Genomic DNA, 15,238 nt, shown 5'->3' on the forward strand with positions numbered 1-15,238 from the left:
AACAGGAGCTTGAGTCATCAGAAGCTGTATCATCCAGGTGAAGCGAGGTAGAGCCTAGAGCAGGGTGGCAGGAAAAACAGAGGAAAGGTGTTCTGCAAACTTCAACGTGCACAGGGCTCCCTGAGTCGCCAGGGAAACTGCAGCTTGGAACCACCTGGGGATATGGCTCAACTGTAAATCCCCATCCCCAAGGTCTACAGGTGCTGCTGCTGCTGCTGCTGCTGCTGGTCCTGGTCTGAGCACCTACCCCCTTCTAAGTAGCACGGATCTTTTTCTTTTTTTTTTTTTTTTAAGATTTTATTTATTTATTTGACAGACAGATCACAAGTAGGCAGAGAGGCAGGCAGAGAGAGAGAGAGGAGGAAGCAGGCTTCCTGCTGAGGAGAAAGCCTGATGTGGGGCTCGTGCCCAGGACCCTGAGACCATGACCTGAGCCGAAAGCAGAGGCTTTAACCCACTGAGCCACCCAGGCGCCCCTAAGTAGCACGGATCTTAACCTGCCACAAGCACAGCAGAATTGCTTGGTACTTCGTCACTGCAGGGATGTTTTTCTCCTCTACAGTAGTTTTATATCATGTGCATTAGCATTAGGAAGTAAATTTCAGTAACACACTGAGAGAAGTCTCTTATTAACCTTAGACAGAGTTCCAACTTGCTACATTGTCACAAACAAAATAATCATGGATACTTTTTAATTACATTTAGTTGGTGCTTTTTCTCAGATCTCATAGTTTAAAGGTATTTAACAGAATGGTTTTCATCTTTTCGTGATCCCTGGTCCCTCCTCATGATCAACTCCCTGGTTATAAGAAGTCTGTGACTTTTGAGTCATTTTAGTGGGATAGCGGACAGCAGGTGAGAAATAAACAATGAATGCTGTTTTGTGCCAGTATCCAGCAGAGGGGGATCTAAATGACAAGAATGAAAACGTTTCTACAAATATGACTATCCTCAGCTGTAACAGGAAGTAATTCAACAAAATATCAAAAGTAAATTGCTTTTAAACTACGTTTTTATAGAGTCCATATCACTGTGGTGATTTTTTATAGTTACAGCTTGGTATTATCTTGCAACTCTGTATCTAGTGTGAGTGAACCCTCAGGAAGGTTGATTCTTTTATCTGGTTAATTTTTCCACTAAAGAGGCAGTGGCATATTTAAGAAGATAATTTTACTGTTAGGCCCATTATTAAACAAAACAAGACTGAGACAAAGTGAAAAGTTATTTAAAGCTTTATTTTATGATAAGTATTAGAAGTTAGACTGATCGGCCAGGGGAATGTGACTGAGACAAGGTGAAAGTTATGCAAAGCTCTATTCTATGCTAAGCATTAGAAGTCAGACTGACCGGCCAGGGCCATCTCCAAAGAGAGCAACCACCCCCAGCTTCCAGGCTCAAGAATTGACTGACTGACGTCAGGGCCGCCTCCGAAGAGGGCGACCCCTCCCCATATTACTGACTCCCTTTTATAGAGCAAAAGTCTGGCCACACATAGGTGGCCAATGAGATTGTAGTCATGTTAGGTCACACACAGGTGGCCAATTGAATTACAATTTACCCTATAGTAGCTGTTTGACCTAACCTATTAGTCTGGTCAGAATTGGTACTCTAGGTTGGCGCCCAAGCAGCGGGGTTTACATTCTTTGGTGGTTAGGGAAAAACTATGTGTGTTTCTTACTGATTGGATGTCTCTACCTGGCCTGACTCGTCCTTGTATTCTGGGCTCTGTTATCAAGAACTGGTCGACCTGGCCGTGTATTCTGGGCTCTGTTATTAGGAGCTAGCTGACCATATTTTACTGGTTTCCCAGACTTACTTCTAAGTAAGTTTCTCTGGGGGGAGGGGGGCAGGGTCAGTTTAAGTTTTACTGCACAACAACAAAATGATTTAACCAAGATGGATGTCGCGCTGGCTAAATAGGTCCTTACATTACTAACCCTTTAAAATGTAAGCCTACAAAATTTAGAACGCCCTTTTAAAACTCATAGATACTATCTTAGGAGCTCCAATTTGAAGTACTTCTAAAACATGCTGGAAAATGCACCGAGTGAACCAAAGACTAAGGCAAAAAAGCTGGCAGAAATCTACTACTATAGATTCTCTTTCGTTCCTTTATGCCTTAGAGGGTCACATTCACATTCGGGGGGGAGTTTTCATATTTTATTCTCATTGCACAAATTTGAAATGCATGAACTCACAATACCATTCGGTATCAGTAACGATGCGGAAGGGACCCTTGCAAATGTTCATCGATGCCTCTTGGGTCTCGCTTAGATCATTAAGTATCAGAGCCGGAAGAAACTTTGAATATCCATCCTGGAGATTAGGGATGGGAACCAACTTGACATCTTTGCCTTTGTCATTGGCATCTCTGAGCCTCTTATTTTTAATAGTGTTCTGTGAGGTACTCCCACCGCTTCCTTTGGAAGGCAGTCTCTAATCATATCTATCAAGAACTTTTGATGTGTTTTTTTCACCATGTTTCACTGTTTCTACTTGTACTAGTTATTACCATCTGAATCAATTCACCCTCCTACCTTCACCCTGTTTGCATCCTGTTTGAAATTAGTTGCTTCCTAAACTCTAACTATAGCCGAGGGTTCCATATTTAGTTTAATCTTCTAGCCCAGTTATTTGGAGATGATCGGTTTCCGTATTGCACATTCAGTATTATAGGTCTCCTGCCAAGAGCACAGATCATCTCTGAATCAAATTCGTGTAGCCCACGCCATGTAAGGGAAGCAGCTCATCTCCCCACCGGACCCACCTGGTTGTCTGGGTTATAGACCAGAGCCCCTTTCCAGGAGCTGTAAACTCTCTCACTCTGTCAAAAGAGTCTTTCTGCCCCTTTTCTGCTAGATGGTCAGGAACTCACTGTGTACTTCGGAGGTGCTCTCCACTCCGCCAAATTGAAGGCCAGCAACGACTGAGCCAAACTACACCATGGCTCTCAAACCACGCCTCAAGCAAGCCGGACCCTCCCTGGGGCCTCCCATGTTTTCCCCAGCTCCCAGGTTGTCTGCACTCTGTCCAAACTCCTCCCCCTTGAGAACGAGCTTTGTCCCCAACCAGTTCACCCCCATTCTGGTAGGCACACAGCAGCACCTACTAGGACTCACGGTAGCCACTCTGGAGAGGCCGCAGGCAGATCACAGTCCCTTTAGCCTCTCTGCAGCCTTGCCACCCAGCCATCCTTCTGCAATCCTTCTCCAGAAGATGATTCTCTGACAACACCCATGGCGGGCGGTGCCATCACATACCCGCCCACCACCACCATAGCTGAAATGACCTCATTCCTGATGCTGTCCTCCTGCTGCTTCCTGTCTCTGACAGGAAATCCCTACCGTCGGCAGACCCCCTCTTGCTTCTTCCAACATTCTGCTTGTGGCTTACCTGCGCCAGGAGGCACCTCTGTTGCAGTTCTAAGGGAGGCTTTGGCTGTGAAGATGCTGGCCCTTATGCACAAGCGTGCGTAGGTGAAATGTCACCGGTCAAAATGTCACCCCAGCGCCAGGCCACCATCCTGGACCACTGGGGACTCTCTTTAGCTCTCCAGGAGGAAGGTGATACAATGGCCAAGGGAATTAGGTGAACTTAATGTGTCTTTGGCCTCCCTCTTTCCCATGCTGGAAGCATCTCATGGGCCTGCCATGCAGGCTGGTGGAGGGAGCATGTGGAGATGGGAAAGTGACACCCTTCTACCCTGTGCAAATGCCCACAAGCTTTAGAGCGTTAGAGGAAGGCCCACCATCACTTGACTTCAATAAAGGAACCCAAACCATGCTGAATTGGACAGGCAAGGAAGTCAGCCATGTCCCTTTAGTCTGGGGCACATTTACTCTCCCCAGGGCTGGAGCCTCACCCCCGATCAGGAGCCCCTCAAACACCTCCCTCCCCTATATGCTCTCCTCCCCGTTGAAGCCTCTGCTGCCCCCTCTGTCTCCAGAAGTAGTTCTTGCTCACCAGCTGACCAGTCCCCATGTCCTTCTGTGCTTTGAAAATCTCCACAGTGTCCATTATGGGCTGGGCCTCTCAGCCACCTGCTGCAGGAGGACGAGGGGAGCAGACATTCATTCCACAAACAGAGATTCAGGGCCTGTGCTAGGTGCTGGGGATACCCGGGCCAACAGGATGAAGACTTGTCCTGCAGTTCTTGCATTTTGGAGGAAGAAATAGATAATAAGTGTAAAATAAACACATGCAAATCGTGTCAGGCCACGGTAGGTGCCACGTCAAAAAGTAAATCAAGGTTGGGGTGGAGACGGACAAGGCGCCATTTTAGCTAAGATGGCCAGGGCGGCCTCCCTGTGAGAAGGGAGAGCATGCACCCGTGGGGCCCCTTGCGTCCACGTCTTCTTCCATGCACAGATATGACGTGATTTCCTTTCCCTTCACTCTCGTCTCCCTCCTTCCATATGTCCCTCCAGGTGCCCACACCAGATGAAGCCTGGTGATGGGTACACACAGGCACAGGACTCTGGGACTTTATTAGGAACTTGTTACGCTAAAGGAACGTCTCTGAGCTCCCGTGTCGTATTTGCACTGCAACATGGTCTTCTGCTCCTAGCTTAGCCTCAGAAGAGGCCCCGTGCCCCTTTCCAATGTCTGAATAGCCCCTCACCCCCAACTGTGGGTAAGAGGGAAGATGGAAAGCAGAGGTTAAAAAAAGATAAAAGAAAGAAGGGAGGGACGGAGGGAGATAGAGAGAGAGAGAGAGGAGGAAAGAGAAAGAAAGAAAGAAAGAAAGAAAGAAAGAAAGAAAGAAAGAAAGAAAGAAAGAAAGAAAGAAAGAAAGAAAGAAAAGCAGAACTTACCCCAGGTCCCCCACTGGCTCCTGCCCTCCTGTGCTGCTGTGACTTATCCCACCCCCTTGGCCCACTGCCCAGGAGAAAGCCACCCAAGAACACTTCTGAGCATGTGTTGGCTTTCTTTTCAGCTTCCTGGAGAGAATCGACAGTGTCAGTTTGGTGGACTACACACCCACAGACCAGGTAGGTGAGCTAGAGCCCACAGCCACCTGCTTGAACTTGGTGAGATTCGGGGAACTCTCACTATTAGTCACTGATTATCCGTAAATGGCTTAAGGCATGAAATCTGTAAAGCAGCCACTTCCTGCAATTGTGTCCACTGTCCCCTGCACGTGCATGGGGTATAGTTACCATACCCTGTGATTCGGGCCCTGACTTAGCTCTCTAAAATCTACCAGATTTCTAAACTGCCAATATGGAAATAATCTTATTTGTGGAATAGGAACAGGCAGTTCCCAGTCCTCTTGGAGCTGTCCACAGAGAGCTCCACCTTTGCTCCTCTAGCTTCGTCCCCTCTGCCCATTGTGCTTTGAGCCCTGGCCTGGCTCGCATATACAGGTGTGACTCAGAGTTCAGTCTTTGGGCTGAGCTGGATGATAGCGCCCTGCAGCCCATTTGTAAGTAGCAAGAAGGAACCTTCTTTGCCCTGCCCCCCCCCCAACCCTTGACCATCAGGCATCTGCAGAGACTCAATCACCCTGAAGTGCTCAGCTTAGGAGCCCCGCCCCCAGGCTCCTCTAGAGCTACTGAACTCCAAAGAAGCTGGGTACTCCCTGGGTACTCCCTTCAAACTGCTCCTCTGAGACTCCCCCAGGGTCAGTGTCCCCTCCAGGAGGGCCTCCCTCCTGGAGGCTCTCTCTTCTCAGGCCTGAGCTCCTGTCTCCCCTGAAATTCATGTCTCTGTAAGGCTGACCCCAGGGCTCAAAATTACCCCACAGAGCAATCAAGCCCTTGATTTCTCACGCAAACGGCGGCAGGCACCAGGAGCAGATGGCGGTCCTGGAAGGTGCAGGGCTCTGTGAAGCCCCATCAGGGTCAGCCGCGCCTATGACAGGACATCCTGGGACCTGCACAGAAGTCTTTTTTTTTTTTTTTTTTAAATTCCCAAAGGAAAAAGTACAGCTCTTAAGTCTCTAAGACCAAACCAGTACATTAACTGTAACTTTCTGCTTGGGGGGGGGGGGGGGGGCAGCCGGGGGGTGGGGGCAGAACATTTATCTGACTTTTTAAGTATTATTGTCTCTCGCACATTTGAAAGAAATGGTTATTTGAAAAACTTGGGGAGTGCCTGGTTGGCTTAGTCTTTAAACATCTGCCTTGGGCTCAGGTCATGATCCTAAAGGTCCTGGGATGGAGCCCCACATCGGGCTCCCTGCTCAGTGTAAAGCCTGCTTCTCCATCTCCCATTCCCCCTGCCTGTGTTCCCTCTCTCGCTGTGTCTCTGTCAAATAAAGAAGTCAAATCTTTAAAAAAAAAAAAAAAAAAAGAAGGAAGAGAAAAGAGAAGGATGAAACTTGGTTATTATGGTTGTGGTTGTGTTCAGGGCTTTCCTTCCAAAGAACAGTGATGCCATCTGGTTTGTCTTCTTGTTCTCAGGACCTTCTCAGATGCAGAGTCCTGACATCAGGAATTTTCGAGACCCGATTCCAAGTGGACAAAGTAAACTTTCAGTAAGTCGTTGAGAGCAGGCCTCCCAGACATGGGGTCAGGGAGTCCAGCCTTCCCCGCATGGGCCCTGGGGCTCCAGTCATCCCAGATGTGCCTCACTGCCCTGCTGGACACGTCCATACAGACTCCGTGGCCCTAAAGGGGAAGCAGTAAGTTTAGGGCAGGGAGGAAGGTGGGGGCCATGGCCACCCGAGGTGAGGACACTCCAGCAGCATTTGGGTTGGTCCAGAACAGCCGCTCAGGCAGGAGGGTGTCCCGTGCAGGCCGCCCTGAGAAAAGAGGCCCGAGCCGGCCAGGTGACTGCAGGGTGAGCGCTGTACCCCCAGAAACAGCGAGGTGTGGACTCCCGGGCCCGGCAGGGATGCAGAACCTCAGAGCAGGCCTTGCCGTCTGCCCCGGCCACACGGGGAGCAGAGCCACGGGCCAGGAGCCACGGCAGAGGAGAAACACAGAGCGGGTCTCACCTCACGGGATTGTGTCCTTGTGTTCCTCCACAGCATGTTCGACGTGGGTGGCCAGAGGGACGAGAGAAGAAAATGGATCCAGTGCTTTAACGGTGATTGCTCTGCTTTCTCAAGACTAACTATGGAGTCCCACACTCATTCCCGCTGCTGCCCTTAAGTAGCTTTGAATTCGATCCATTACATGCCTTAAATGTGAATCTCATCAGGAATCAAAGCATCCAGGGGCACCTGGGTGGCTCAGGCGTTAAGCATCTGCCTTCGGCTCGGGTCATGATTCCTGGGTCCTAGGATTGAGCCCCGCATAGGGCTCCCTGCTGGGCGGGAAGCCTGCTTCTCCCTCTCCCACTCCCCCTGCTTCTGTTCCTTCTCTCACTGTGTCTCTCTCTGTCAAATAAATAAACAAAATATTTAAAAAATAAAAATTAAAAAAAAGGAATGGAAGCATCCCAGCTTCACGTTTCGCACGGGCTCCTACGGGTGTGTCACGGAAACCACCTATTGGACACATGATGCTTCTTTAAGTCTTTCTCATAATCTCGGGGTGAAAACGAGGAGCGGTTGGACGTGGGCTTTGTCATGACCGCACAGTAGCTCTCTGGCTAACGGAGGCTCTTCCCTTTCTCTCTCTTCTCCCACGAAGACGTCACGGCTATCATTTACGTGGCGGCCTGCAGCAGCTACAACATGGTTATTCGGGAAGATAACAATACCAACAGGCTCCGAGAGTCCCTGGACCTCTTTGAAAGCATCTGGAACAACAGGTGATAAAAATCAGAAATTCAGTTGCGCCTCTGGAAATGGCAAATGTTCCTTTGTGACAAAGATACCACTCAGCTCACTTTCATTCTTATAATCCGGATATATTCATTCTTTCCATACTGATAAATCCAGAACCGTTAGCAGGACCTCTTTGGGTCCATCTCATGTATAGACACACTTAATAAGAGGAGTGTTCTTTGAGGACGCTCCGATTTGTCAAGAAAATTTAAATATCTGCTTTGAAAGCTCAAAATCATATCTAGAGTTCAAAACTGGTTTTGTTTGGTTTTTGAAGTTTAGAAAGTACCACCCACGCATCACTAGATCATCTCTAGAAGATCCCCTACAGGTCAGAAGCACAGCATAATCATGTTTGAAACTGCTACTGTTGGAAGGGGTCATTATTTTAGAAGGGAATACCCACCAAATGCATACACACACGCAATACACACAAAAATATTAAAAATCAAAGTATCAAAAAAAATTTCAAAGTATCTTCTGAACTACTTAAGAAGAAATATCGCCAAGGATGACAGGAAATATTAAGCTGAACTTGCAAAACATTTGGTTTATCAGAGAAGTATTTCTCTATCAAAAGTGTTCAACAACTGTTCTCAGCGGTATAGTATTAAGACAATGAGAAAGAAAGTGTCAGGAAATACTGGATGTACGGAAGAATACTTTGGAGTCATTAAAAATTTATATGTCTATCAATATATATGTTATATATAATATATTATATTAATCAAATATATATGTCACTTGCTGACATATATAATATATACCTATATACATATTTAATATATAAACATAAAAGTATAATATGTGAATATAATATATGTGTGAATATATTATATATATTTATATATACATAAATACACACATGAGAAAATGAGCACAATATTGTTAAGTGAAAAAGCAGATTTTAAAATACGATGATCTTGTTTTTATAAATATGTCTGAAGGTAGGAAAAAACCTGGAAGTAAAAACATAGCAGTTCTAATAGTTGCCTCTAATAGTAATTATATTTTTCCCTATGTATGAATTTTTCTATAACTACAAATTCATTTTTACCAGGATTCTTTGTAACAAGGAACAGTAAAGCTATTTCCATTTGGAGGAAAAATGGGTTGTGTTTCTACTTCATAATAAGATTCCTGGGCATAAGGAATCAGCTTGATTCCTTGGAAATAATGGAATTTAAAAAGGCTTTGCTGGGGCACCTGGGTGGCTCAGTGGGTTAAAGCCTCTGCCTTCGGCTCAGGTCATGATCCCGGGGTTCAGGGATCGAGCCCCGCATCGGGCTCTCTGCTCAGCAGGGAGCCTGCTTCCTTTCCTCTCTCTCTGCCTCTCTGCCTCCCTGTGATTTCTGTCTGTCAAAATAAATAAAATCTTAAAAAAAATAAAAAATAATTAAAAAATAAAAAGGCTTTGCTGAGGCACGTACTGAGTTCATCTTGAGCCTGTTCTCGATGTCTGTTTAATAAAAGAGAATCTTCCCTTTCTTCACGGTCCCCGTACCTGAGACCCTCCTCCCCTTAGCTCGTCCACTGCCAAGGTCTTGACCGAAGTCTAACGTCCTGCTCCACCTTTGGAGAACCTCAGCCTGCTCAGCCGCAGCACAGGAAGAACCGAGCCAGCTACAAACTACATTCGGTGTGACTAGCTAATGACTCATGTATTTCCTTGTTGTTAGTAATGCTCCAACGTCTCATTTTCCCACCCTTTATTAGTAAACTGCACTCAAAAATCCAGGCGTATTTATTCCATAAATAAATCTTAGCTTTGGTAACAGTAAATTTACGTTCCCAGTAAAGATGAATTCAAAAATACTGAACTATGGGGCGCCTAGGTGGCTCAGTGGATTAAAGCTTCTGCCTTCAGGTCATGATCTCAGGGTCCTGGGATGGACCCCGCATGGGGCTCTCTGCTCAGTGGGGAGCATGCTTCCCCCTTCCCCCCGCCTGCCTCTCTGCCTACTTGTGATCTCTCTCTCTCTCTCTGTCAAATAAATAAATAAAATCTTAAAAAAAAAAAAATACTGAACTACTACATCAACTATCAGTATTTATTTATAATAAGGTTTACTTATTATAAGAATGTGTTGCTTGCAGCTGGAGTGGGGGGTCCATGAGGCTGGTATATCAATTCTAATTCCTATACATATCAGGAAGGTGGCAATGCGGTTCTTTTCGGCAAGTCACTCCTGTGTTACAGGTACTTTCACATACTAGCGGATGTGAACTTTGAATGTTTATTTCTCTCTTCAGGTGGTTACGGACCATTTCTATCATCTTGTTCTTAAACAAACAGGATATGCTGGCAGAAAAAGTCTTGGCAGGGAAATCAAAAATTGAAGATTATTTCCCAGAGTATGCAAATTATACTGTTCCTGAAGATGGTAAGATTTCAAAACTAGTTTTTCCTAAGGAAAAGGATTGATTGATCAGTTGTTGTTGTTGTTTAATACTCCTATTACTATAGTTCAAACAGTTTCGATGATTTTAGGGAATTCCAGTCCTCTGGACTACTGCCCTCCCTTAAAGTACTAGTGTATTAAAATGTCCCATTTAGGATTCCATGTGTAAAAATGTCAAGGTTTGACTTTCCATTCAAACTGTGCAATAGGAGACAGGACGCTTTGGAGCGTCTGTCATAGGCTGAATTAAGTTCTGTCTCCTGGTGCTTTGGTTGGGTCTGTCGTGAACTGGGCACTGTGTCAGCCCTTTACATCGACCTTGACCCTCACTGTAACCCTAGGAATAACCCTTTCTGTTATTGGCATGCTTTCCTGTGGAAGTGAGCTAAGAGAAGGTGTCGCTTGTTCAAGGTCAGTCAGGTGGAGCCTGCCAGGACAGGCAGCCTCTGAACCTTCATGTCCAAGACCACGCTTTCAGCCACCACGTCTAACTCTCTTGTCCCCAGAGATGACTTTGGCCACCACCACCAGGGCGGTCAACCACCCGCTGGCTTCAGGGACTGGGTGGGAGCCTATCAGTGCTAAATCCCAGAAGGCCGGGAACCGGGCAGACCCCCTTCCCACTGCTGCTCCTCAGTTCATTTTGCTGCAAATAAATCCCTCTGGGCTACCTTGGAGGAGGGATTTATTTGTGGCAAAATGATACCACTTCTTAAAAATTTGAACCCCCAACTAGATAAAGCAGAACGAAAGGGACTGTCCTAGAAACTCAGGGAAACTCAGGTAAGACGTGAAGAAAATCCATGGTGATCCTTGAGCTAACCTCAGCCAGCCTCGGGGCCAGTCCCCTGTCTAAGAGAAGTCAGCAGAGCTGGGTGGACGTTGACCTCTCAACCCTGGATTATGGCCTCCAGCGAGCCGGGCCTTCTTTCTTCTCCAGGTAGCCAGGCCCCCATGGCCCACACCCTGGACAGTCAACACTCAGGCATCCCCTGTGACGTGTTCATCCTTCTTTCCCTCCTCTCCACCTTGGTCCTGGCCCTCGTTCGCCTCTTCTCAGCTCTGGATCTGGTCAAGACGACGTCCTGCCCAGGCTCCCTTACACTGCTCACTCAGCTTGCCAGAACATTCTCTGAATTTCTGCCAAAATCTTTCTGAAACACAACCACAGCCCTACCTCTGATCCCTACCAACATGGATTTAATCTCACCACAAGCTGAGGCCAAACCTGGCCTGGCCAGGAAATATTACAAGCTGGGTTCCCCACCACAACCCTCCATGGCTCCTGTGCTCCTCCCACACACACCCTCCGAGGATCCTGTGCTCCTCTCCCTGCCCCCTCCCTCCCCTCAGGAGGGCCCGAGCCCCGACCCAAGGCACCTGCCTGGGCCAGGCATGGCAGGTCTGCAGGTCAAGCCTAATTCCACACCTGTAGCCCTCCCCATCACCTGCTCATGTGAGTAATGATATAATCGTAGTAGTTGCAACAGAGAAGGAAGAGGGTAATGCAAACATGCAGTGAAGCCTAGATTCTAAGGAAAGTATATTTCAGGGGTCACAGCAAATATCGAATGATCCCATGAACTCCAAATCTGCATGGGCGAATCAGGTCACTACAGCTGATTTCATAGAAGGGATCCAAATCCCTTCGTCGGTGGTAGGAACAGCAAATGGAAGGTCTTCCCTAAAACAAAGCTAAGGAAACAGAATGCAGACCAGATGAGCACAACCACTAAAACCACAGGCTCTGGAACCTTCTTTCTCACCAGAGCTCTGAAGGGGATGGCAGCTGTGGTCAGTGCCCAGTGGCGTGCTTTCGTTTTACTTGAGTGGGAGTCCTCCCCTACCACTAAAAACAAAACTTTTATCAGAGCTAAAGGGGAGGAATAAAGTTACATTTTAGCTTTTTCCCTTCCTGTAGGCGCCTTTTAGTGCTATGAGTCTGCAGCAGCCCAACTTTTTAGTTCCTCCTCTATTTTCCCTAAAGTTGGATCTTTGTTTCATGCTATTTAAACTGAATTCCACTTGTCATTTTCACAGCAACACCAGATGCAGGAGAAGATCCCAAGGTGACCCGGGCTAAGTTCTTTATCCGAGACCTGTTTTTGGTAAGCACTTTCGCTCTTTGTCTTCCTACCACCTTATTTATTGTGTTCTTTGCAATTTACATAGTATCTACCCTTTCATGATCTCACTTAATCTCCCCCCCCCCCAAATTATGAGAGATGAGGGGAGGTGTTGCTTCCTCTCACCACTGAACATACCGAAGTTCAGAGAGTTTGGACTTCTCACCTCGGGTCACACAGCTTCTGAGCAAGAACAGGGAGCACTTCTCCCACTGTGCCCAAGGTCCCGGGGAATGACACGGAGACGAGCCAGACTGTGTTCCTTTGCATTTTCTAAAACGAAAGAGACCTTTGACAGACTTCTCCATTCACCACGAGGAGGCTAATTCAGACAGGCAGACAAATTCCAGTATCTCTCTCTTTTTTTAAACTTCTTATTTTGAGATGATTTCAAACTAACCTAAGAAGTAAAAGACTTCCCACACTGGTACCCCAAAACAAATAATACATTATATGTTAATAAAATTTTTTTTTAAAAAGTAAAAGACTTATACAAGTAACTCCTGGATACTCTTCACCCAAAGTGACCAACTGGTAAAATTTTGCTGCATTTGCTTTATTCATCTATCCGTCCATCCATCCATCCATCCATCCGTCCATCCATCCACAGTCTCTTGAATAAAGTGCAGCATGTAACTGCTGGGAGTTTTTACTCGATTGAAAGTAGTAGATGCCACAACACCAAGGACATTTTCCCAGCAGTGCCCGACAGCTTCCTCCCAGTCTGCGGTGGGGGCGCTCCACATCGGGCCCCGCCTGACCCAGGGGAACCTTTTTCTCTACCCTCTTCCCACCACAGCCCCTTTGGGTGGCCTCCTGCCTCACATAATGAGTGTGAAAGTAAAAAGGAGAAGAAAATCCAGTCCTCGAAGTGAGTTCTGACGCACAGTGTTTCCCCGGGGGTTAACAGGTAGCGGTAGCACGGGGAAGGGTCCTGCAGTGAAGGGGTCAGGGAGATGCCGCGTAAATCAAGTGAGACCGGTCTCTCCGTTGTCAGAACCTTTGCTGTGCCCATGTTCATGGCGAATCTCTTCAGGAAGGTGAATTTGTTTGTCCCTTTTTGAGGAATATCTTGCAAGACCATAAAATAGAAAAGCACATAGAGAGTGTCCCATAAAATGCTGTCCTGATGAGAATTGGAAGGTAACCAAGTGTGCACAATAGCCACGTAAAGATTAGAAACAGGGCTCCCCCCTCCCAAAATGAATGGCCATGCCACTACCATGAGGAGGTCGCGCAGAAATCTTTTCTTCTCTAACAATGGACATAGTCTGGCTCGTGTGCAGTTTGCAAGCCAGGGAAATAAAAGCCTAGGGGGTTACTGACACCTTTTTTTTTTTTAATGATGGAATTTGCCTGGGTCAGTGAGTCGTCTGATGAGTTTTGAGTTGGGAGCCCTGACCCCAGACTTTGAAGGAAGCAGGGCGGGCTGCAGACATGGTTGTTGATCTGTATTGAATCTGGACAGAGCAGGTGTGGGCAAAACAGTAACTTTGGCCATAAAAGGCCCTGAGACGGGATGGGGAATACGGGCTGTACATGGAGAGGGCGAGGTAGTTGGGGGGACCTGGCCTGGAGGAGGGAAAGGTGGGCTTGGGCAGAGAGGAGGAAGGCATAATGAGAAGAGCCCCTCGGTGAGACAGGGCCACACACTGTCCAAGTGGCCTCCTTACATGTCCTCCCATGTAAGGTGCGCTGGCCCACCAGGAGGCTTGTCCTAGTCAGGTCACTTCCTCCCACAATGGGAAGGCCCAAATCATCTCCCCGTGGGACGAACTCAGAATGGAGAGAGCCAGGAGCCAGGAGGGAGGGAGGAGTGGGTGATCAGCCCCCAGGGTTCCCCTTATCACCTTCAGGTGGTCCTGTCCCTCAGACTGGAAACCACCCACAAGCCCACCATGCCCAAACTTGGGCCGGAGGGGCCCCGAGGGCAGACAGCACCAAATCTTTTAGAGCAGAAGGTTTCAAAGGCATAGCGGGAGGTAAGTATCCTGTACCCTGTGTTTTGATGCTCTGGCACCTGGTAGAAGCCTGTGTTTTAACTGGGCTCCTCATCCTGGTATTTTATGGGCTCCCCTCCGTTTTACCCTGAACATCATCTCCCGCCAGTCAGGCAGAGTCTGGAACGGCCCAGCTTTCCTTGACAAGCTCGTTTCTGTCATTTAAAATGAAAGGTTTAGAAAAGCCAGGAAACGGTTAGAGATAAGCTGAGTGCCGCAGGCTCTGGAGTGGCTCCGGCTTACGTTCTGTGGCCCCAGGCAGAGACAAGCGTCCCATTAGTACAGAAGGAAGCCTGTTTCTTGCCCACTGCGTGCTTCCTCCCCAGGTGCCTGTCCCTCCCCCAGTGCTGTACGTCTCCCTCTGTCTAACCCACACATTTCAGGGTCCATTGGTCTTGCAAAAGTTGTAATTGCTCAAGAGAAACCTGACTATTGCTAAAAATAAGTCCTCCCAGAAGGACTTTCATAACCTGAAGAACATCGTTAGACAGTCCAGCTGGGGGTCTCAGCATCTCTCCAATAGCTGATTCCCAAGATGCTTTGCAGGAAGAGGGGTTGGGTTGGTGGGGAGGGACAAGGAGGATGTGCAGGGATCCCTGTGGGCACCTATTAAGAGAGCTCCACATGACCTCTGCGTTCCCCAGATGGGGCGGCCATAACAAAGCACCACAGACTGGGGGCTTACCCAACATTTATTTTCTGACACTTATGGAGGTTAGAAGTCGAGATCAGAGGGTCAACAGGATTGGTTTCTTCTGGGGCCTTGCTCCTTGGCTTGTAGATGTTCACCTTCTCGTTGTATCTTCTTCACCTGGCATCTCCACATGGCCTTTACTCTGTGTCCCAATCTCCTCTCTTCCTATGAGGATACCCGTTTCATGGGATTAGGGCCCGCCCACATGACCACTGTTTAACTTACTTACTTAGTTTAATTACTTCTTTAAAAAGAGATCCTGTCTCGGGGCGCCTGGGTGGCTCAGTGGGTTAAAGCCT

At 47.5% G+C, this 15,238-nt stretch overlaps 1 protein-coding gene across 3 annotated transcripts in view; it reads left to right on the forward strand.

Moving 5' to 3' along the window:
* The window catches only part of GNAL (G protein subunit alpha L), a 145,267-nt gene that overhangs the window by 125,044 nt on the left and 4,985 nt on the right, over positions 1-15,238 (forward strand). For all 3 annotated transcript variants that reach the window (XM_059138931.1, XM_059138933.1, XM_059138932.1), the window contains 6 exons: positions 4,937-4,991; positions 6,405-6,478; positions 6,974-7,032; positions 7,581-7,701; positions 9,971-10,101; positions 12,160-12,227. In XM_059138931.1, coding sequence (XP_058994914.1) covers positions 4,937-4,991; positions 6,405-6,478; positions 6,974-7,032; positions 7,581-7,701; positions 9,971-10,101; positions 12,160-12,227 — 508 coding nt within the window. The remainder of the gene's footprint in view (positions 1-4,936; positions 4,992-6,404; positions 6,479-6,973; positions 7,033-7,580; positions 7,702-9,970; positions 10,102-12,159; positions 12,228-15,238) is intronic.

The sequence above is a fragment of the Mustela lutreola genome, chromosome 11 (genome assembly GCF_030435805.1).
Source record: "Mustela lutreola isolate mMusLut2 chromosome 11, mMusLut2.pri, whole genome shotgun sequence".
NCBI lineage: Eukaryota > Metazoa > Chordata > Mammalia > Carnivora > Mustelidae > Mustela > Mustela lutreola.